Raw genomic sequence first — 6,801 nt, 5'->3', positions numbered from 1 at the left:
GAGGTATTTAATAAAAACAAACAATATTGCCCTTTTTGTGCAGTTAACATGACGTTTTCATGCCGCACACTCCAGCTTTTCCATCGCTTCATGTGATGGAAGCGGCAAGTCTCATCCTCGTTTTACACCAAGTGAGAAGAAGCTTATAGAGTTAACAATATAATTTTGTCAAGAATATATTCAAATGTAAGTGTAAAATTGGGGGTTTAAACGTTATTTCGTAGAAAAGACGGTTCAGTTTTTTAGAATTGTTCACTTTTCCATTGACCACATGCTAGAAAATCAATAGGCTGTCCTTTTCTCAGAGGAAAAGATGTGCCCCCTCCATTTCTGTTACGTAACACCAAACCTTCTGGAGGACTCCGCATACCGCGCCCATTATGCTAATAACTGTTACGCGCACGCTATCTGCTGGAGAGCTATTGGATGCTATACCTAGATTGATAGGTCAATTGACGCGATGCCCCGCCTCGCTCCTCCCAATGTTCTGGCAATTTCGAGAGGTTTCTGAAGCGCCGCATATTCTCGAACTGTCTGCGGGATTTCTATACAAGCGTATTTAAGCCGGCTCTGCCGCCTCGTTGTTTCATTTGTGCTAGTCACTGGTGGAGAGTACCACTGAGAACATTCCAAGGGATTAAGTTCAGAAATAAGACACCAAGGTAAGGAAGAAAATGGTTAAAATGTACCGGATGTTATTAATAAAAAGTAAATATATGTTAAAAGAAACGTTTTATTCAAGTTCATGAATATTTTTCATTTTACGTCTGATTTTTTTTCGTTTTGCTTTTGCTTAAATTTTTTTCAATCGAGACACTAAATTTGCACTGTTAAAAGTCATTCAGCTAATTTTGTTAATTGTTTATTTTTTTAATATGAAATATGGAAGGGGGTGCAGGGCAATTCAGTTCTTAACCCGAAAGAGGAAACCGCATTTAATATAAGAAGCGGAGTAGCTTATTATCCGCGTGCTTCAGAAAATTGACCTGAACATCCGTTTTTTGCCAAAACTGTTACTGCTTGGGGGAATATGAATGAAAGAAGGCGATGATGATGATGAGGCAGCGGCATCATCAACGACAGCAACTACTTCACCGTATTTTCTAGAAGGCTGCCATTGTGTGGATTTCCCTTCAGGGGGCGTTTTAATGCATAGTCACTGGATGTGTCGGAAGCGGAAGGAGCCAGTCCCGCGAAAAAGTACAACCACGTGCAAGTGGTGTAATTCATAGAAGTGCCTGTAGGTGGCAACGTTCGCCCTGTTCTCCTCCATTTGCGGAGCGAGTTGGATGCAGTGAGAAGTCGAGCAAAATGACACCTTTTATTGGCTAACTAAAAAGATTACAAAATGCAAGCTTTCGAGGCAACTAAGGCCCCTTCTTTCAGGTGTAATTTTGCTGGACTTTTCACTACATCCATAGTGGCTAATACGGTACAACAGTTATGGAGCGAGTTTGACTAATGCTCAGGTCGTCTATTAATGTTTGAACATGTGGGTACCTAATACAATTTTACTTGTTTGTTTTACCGTTCGTTGAAATGGGACTGCCGAGTCTTCGCAGGTGTAGGCGTTGACGTTTCGACGCATGTCTGCTTCGCGGAATGTCCATCCCCCAAAAGCCAAATTTTGCGTTTATTTATTCGTGATGCTTAGTTCAATTTTTTTGGCAAAGTGTAGAAGGCTTCACCATGCGACCTGGGAGCTGAATTTTAAACCTGTATTGGATTGTTTTCTGTTATTTGGAAACGATATCATCAATGATCATTAGAACGTAAAAAAGTTTATAATTGACTCTAATAAATATTGTCTCGATTTATGGGGGTAGGTTAGGTTGATGAAACTTTAATAAAGCCCGTATATTTAAATTCCAACACTAAGAAAACGGGACGGTTTTTACTGGGCCCTTCACAAATGCATGTATTTGAAATAATTTTTGTCACGGTTTCCTAACCTTTCCATAGGTTCCAGATGACTGGAGAGGACACAACATTAAAATACACCAGATGGGTGGGGGGGATACTGCAGGAGTTGCAACATCATAATTCCACTCTGCTCTTGTCATTTTTATCTAACATAAATGTACTTTGAGTCATTACCCATTGTTTCCAGTTAGGACTCTCACACAGTTGGTGTTGTAGGAAGTTGGGGTGTTGGCTTTCATTTAAACCTTAGAGGTGACCATACAGTGTTTTGATCCGGTGGTGGCAGTGTATGGAAGAACCAGTAAATAAAATAAGTGTCTACATTTGTGTTGTACATTACAGATGCCAGAGGAAACTGCTACAACCTCTCATGATCAACCAATGGAAGAAGAGGTGGAGACATTTGCATTCCAGGCAGAAATTGCCCAGTTGATGTCCTTGATCATCAACACCTTTTATTCCAACAAGGAAATCTTCCTGAGAGAACTGATTTCGAATTCTTCTGATGTAAGTTTTTGACTAGTGAGCTGGAAGGTTTATTGATCCAACATTTGCATGCCCATTAAATGCCTTGCCTCTTAATTGGCTGCTTGTGTTCCAGGCTCTGGACAAAATCCGGTATGAAAGTTTAACTGATCCAAGCAAGTTGGATTCTGGAAAGGAGCTAAAGATTGATTTGATTCCAAACAAACAAGATCGTACCCTGACCATCATTGATACTGGTATTGGAATGACCAAGGCTGATCTTATCAACAATCTTGGCACCATTGCAAAGTCTGGAACAAAGGCATTCATGGAAGCCTTGCAAGCTGGAGCAGATATCTCCATGATTGGCCAGTTTGGTGTGGGTTTCTACTCTGCTTACCTTGTAGCAGAGAAAGTAACCGTGGTCACAAAACATAATGATGATGAGCAGTATGCTTGGGAGTCCTCAGCTGGAGGTTCTTTCACAGTCAGAACTGACAACAGTAAGTACAAAAGAACATTTTCTCTTTGATGCTCCCCCACACCTTGTGACCTGTAAAGACCAATGTGTTTGCCCAACTGTTTAAGCTGTACAAGTGTGACTTGTATTTGGGTTTTAGTTCCCCAGTCTTTGTTTTCAAATGGTGGTGTTTTTTTTTTGTTTTTTTTTATATATATATAGCTGAGCCCCTTGGGAGAGGTACAAAAGTAGTTTTGCATCTGAAAGAGGATCAAGCAGAGTACCTTGAGGAAAGGAGAGTTAAAGAAATTGTCAAAAAACATTCCCAGTTCATTGGATATCCCATTACCCTTTTTGTAAGTTGTGTGGTGGTTGTTTGTAATTTATGATCTTGTAGCCTCTTCTATGAAATGAAGCTTAAGCTTTATTTTTTTTTTTTCCCAGGTGGAAAAGGAACGGGATAAGGAAGTGAGTGATGATGAAGCAGAGGAAGAGAAAGACAAGGAGGAGAAAAAAGAGGAAGAGAAAAGTGAGGAAGACAAGCCAGATATTGAGGATGTAGGCTCGGATGAGGAGGAGGATGAAAAGAAAACAGACAAAAAGAAGAAGAAGAAGATTAAGGAGAAGTACATTGACCAAGAGGAGCTTAACAAGACTAAGCCAATTTGGACCAGAAATCCTGATGACATTACAAATGAGGAGTATGGAGAGTTTTACAAGAGTCTTACCAATGACTGGGAAGATCATCTGGCAGTAAAAGTGAGTACCCAATGCAAAAAGAAAACTAGTAAATATTTCAATATTGGTGTAATGGTCTTTGGTTAGGTGTGAGTAGAATATAATTTTTTTTTTTCCTTATTTTTTTCCTCCACTTAGCATTTCTCAGTGGAAGGTCAGCTTGAGTTCAGAGCACTGCTGTTTGTGCCAAGACGTGCACCATTTGACTTGTTCGAAAACCGGAAGAAAAAGAACAATATTAAGCTGTACGTGCGGAGAGTCTTTATTATGGACAACTGTGAAGATCTAATCCCTGAATACCTCAGTATGTATATGTTTAGGGGGAATTGGCTAAAAAAAAAAAAAACAAAAAAAAAAAACTTGCATTTTCCTTAAATTGGGTGCTTTTTATTTCAGATTTCATCAAAGGTGTTGTGGATTCTGAGGATCTGCCCCTCAATATTTCTAGAGAAATGTTGCAGCAGAGCAAGATTCTTAAAGTGATTCGCAAGAACTTGGTAAAGAAGTGCTTGGAACTGTTCACAGAGCTATCTGAAGACAAAGAGAACTACAAAAAATACTATGAGCAGTTTGCGAAGAACATTAAGGTAATTTAAGTCTGTCATTGTCCAACCTGCTATATCCTAACACCGGGTCATGGGGGGTCTGCTGGAGCCAATCCCAGCCAGCACAGGGTGCAAGGCAGGAACAAATCCCTGGGCAGGGCGCCAGCCCACCGCAGTAATTTATTAGGTCTAGTCCCAATGGTGTTTGTTGTGAATTTGGCATAGTTTTTAAGAAGTGCTGTGTGAATTTTTTTCCTTTTGTAAATGGAAAATTTGTGATTGAGATGTAACAAGGCTGGTCATTAAAGTGGTGTTTTGAAATTTTGTAGCTGGGAATTCATGAGGACTCTCAGAATCGCAAGAAATTGTCAGAACTGCTCCGATACTATACTTCTGCTTCTGGTGATGAGATGGTGTCATTAAAGGATTATGTCACAAGAATGAAGGAGAATCAGAAGCACATCTACTACATAACTGGTTAGTTGAGAATCTAAACTGATTTTATTTTGAAGGTCCTGCATCTGAAAACCTTTTTTAATTTCTTGCACTGCTCCTTTTTTAGTATTAATTTGTACAAACCTTTCTGCAGGTGAGACTAAAGAACAGGTTGCCAACTCTGCGTTTGTGGAGCGCCTGAGGAAGCATGGTCTTGAAGTAATCTACATGATTGAGCCAATTGATGAGTACTGTGTGCAACAGTTGAAAGAGTTTGAGGGAAAAACACTTGTATCTGTAACCAAAGAAGGACTCGAACTTCCAGAGGATGAGGAAGAGAAGAAGAAACAAGAGGAGAAGAAAGCAAAATTTGAAAATCTTTGCAAAATAATGAAGGATATTCTTGAAAAGAAAGTGGAAAAGGTGAGTCTTAACCATGCAGTATTTTGATTACCACACCTGGTTTAAAATTTGACAATGGATTCTCTCTCGAGTGGTGGTGGTGTGAAGTATTGCACACATTGTATAGATTGGCTGTTAAGATGGAAAGTTTAGACTAAATTACTGTTGCCCAGCTTAATTGAAGGCTTAATTTTTTTGCAATATCTTTTCATCAATTTGACAAAGGTTATAGTAACCTGACCAAGCATTCCTCTGGTGGTGGTGCTCAATAAATATACTTTGTGTACTTCCCCATCCCACACTCTCTTGTGGATCCTAGTTGTACTGTAACCAGTATTTTAGTTTGTGGTATGTTCTTCACGAATGTTTTTCTTCTTCTATAGGTTGCAGTTTCCAACAGATTGGTTTCATCCCCATGCTGCATTGTAACTAGCACATATGGCTGGACTGCAAACATGGAGCGGATAATGAAAGCACAGGCCTTGCGAGATAACTCTACTATGGGCTACATGGCTGCCAAGAAGCACCTTGAAATTAACTGTGATCATCCAATTATTGAAACATTGCGGCAGAAGGCAGAGGCAGATAAAAATGATAAATCTGTTAAGGACTTGGTTATTCTCTTGTTTGAGACCTCTTTGATGTCATCAGGCTTCACATTAGATGACCCTCAGACACATGCCAACCGCATTTACAGGATGATTAAACTTGGTCTGGGTGAGTAAGACAAACCAATTCCTAGCAATGTTAAAACTGCCTACCCTGCAATTATGCCACCACCCCAACGTAATATGAATGTGGCACAAGCAAGTGTCCTTTTAATTGTTGCAATTTTACTGTGCTTCCCTGAACACCCCACATTGTCTCTCGAACACAAGAAGCTTGTTAGTGTGAATAGTTTAACCAAAGTTCAATCTCTTGGCAGGTATCGATGAAGATGACATGACAACAGATGAGACTGAGGCCACTTCTGCTCCAGTTGAGGACATGCCACCACTAGAAGGAGAAGACACATCCCGTATGGAGGAAGTTGATTAAAGGACTTGTGTATACATTTTATACATGACTGTAACTGTTAATGCATTTTTGTTTTGGTTATATTTATTTCCATTCCAGTTTCCCCCAAGTGTGGTCTGAAATTGTTCAAATGTAAATTTTCTTATGGAAATGTTCAAAAGTTGAATAAAATATTAATGTCATTATGTGTCCTGTGTGCGCTGAAACTGGAAGAATGTATAATTGGAATTTTGCTCGGTAGAGTGGGTCCTTGCTTTTATAACATTCTTCATTCTGGCCTGGGAACTTAATGTAATGGGCATAAACTGAAACATGCATGTCTTGAACCTTGTCCATTACTACTAGTGCTGCCAGATCAGGCAGGGTATGCAGTTTAAGGGTTGCTTCCTTGTGCAATGTGTATCTGCTATCCTGCTTCAATGCAGACTCATCCAAGGTTGAGGAATGGATGTGTTTTTGGGGGTGAATAATTGGGCATCTGTTTATGGGTCACCAGTACTTGCTGTTACGGCAGTTGATGTACTTTAGAGAAGGAGAGAGAATCCTGTCAAAATGGAGACTTGGATCAGGACTGGGGGGGGGGGGGGGTGGCTGTAGGGGTTCAGTTTAATGATTCTAATTGGTTAATTTTGCTTTTTTTTTTTTTTTTTTTTTTAGCTGGGTTTATATACACACTTGAGAGGGCAAATTGCTGTAGTGAATTCTAATTTATAAGCAATTTGGAACTGCTGGGAAACAATTGCCAAAGATAGGAAGTGTTTGGATCCACAAACCCCTTTGATAAATCTCTGCAAAATAATCCAGATGTCTGTAAAA

At 39.7% G+C, this 6,801-nt stretch overlaps 1 protein-coding gene across 1 annotated transcript; it reads left to right on the top strand.

Annotated features, from left to right (window-relative positions):
- The first annotated feature begins 502 nt into the window (after nucleotides 1-502).
- hsp90aa1.2 (heat shock protein 90, alpha (cytosolic), class A member 1, tandem duplicate 2) lies at nucleotides 503-6,167 on the top strand. Its single transcript, XM_028821653.2, has 11 exons — nucleotides 503-662; nucleotides 2,266-2,430; nucleotides 2,525-2,891; nucleotides 3,071-3,204; nucleotides 3,293-3,607; nucleotides 3,725-3,890; nucleotides 3,983-4,173; nucleotides 4,461-4,608; nucleotides 4,721-4,989; nucleotides 5,352-5,685; nucleotides 5,894-6,167. Exons 2-11 carry the CDS (start codon nucleotides 2,266-2,268, stop codon nucleotides 6,004-6,006), a joined length of 2,202 nt encoding a protein of 733 aa, XP_028677486.1. The 5' UTR covers nucleotides 503-662; the 3' UTR covers nucleotides 6,007-6,167.
- Nucleotides 6,168-6,801: the final 634 nt, after the last annotated feature.

Source organism: Erpetoichthys calabaricus, chromosome 16, assembly GCF_900747795.2.
Source record: "Erpetoichthys calabaricus chromosome 16, fErpCal1.3, whole genome shotgun sequence".
In the NCBI taxonomy this organism is placed as follows: domain Eukaryota; kingdom Metazoa; phylum Chordata; class Cladistia; order Polypteriformes; family Polypteridae; genus Erpetoichthys; species Erpetoichthys calabaricus.
Note: the sequence above shows the minus strand (reverse complement) of the source record. Positions and strands in the feature narration are given on the sequence as shown.

Coding starts and splice junctions, on each gene's coding strand:
- hsp90aa1.2 (XM_028821653.2), top strand. CDS start 2,266: ATGCCAGAGGAAACTGCTACAACCTCTCATGATCAACCAATGGAAGAA. Junction 3,205..3,292: donor GATATCCCATTACCCTTTTT/GTAAGTTGTGTG, acceptor TTTTTTTCCCAG/GTGGAAAAGGAACGGGATAA. Junction 4,609..4,720: donor GCACATCTACTACATAACTG/GTTAGTTGAGAA, acceptor ACCTTTCTGCAG/GTGAGACTAAAGAACAGGTT.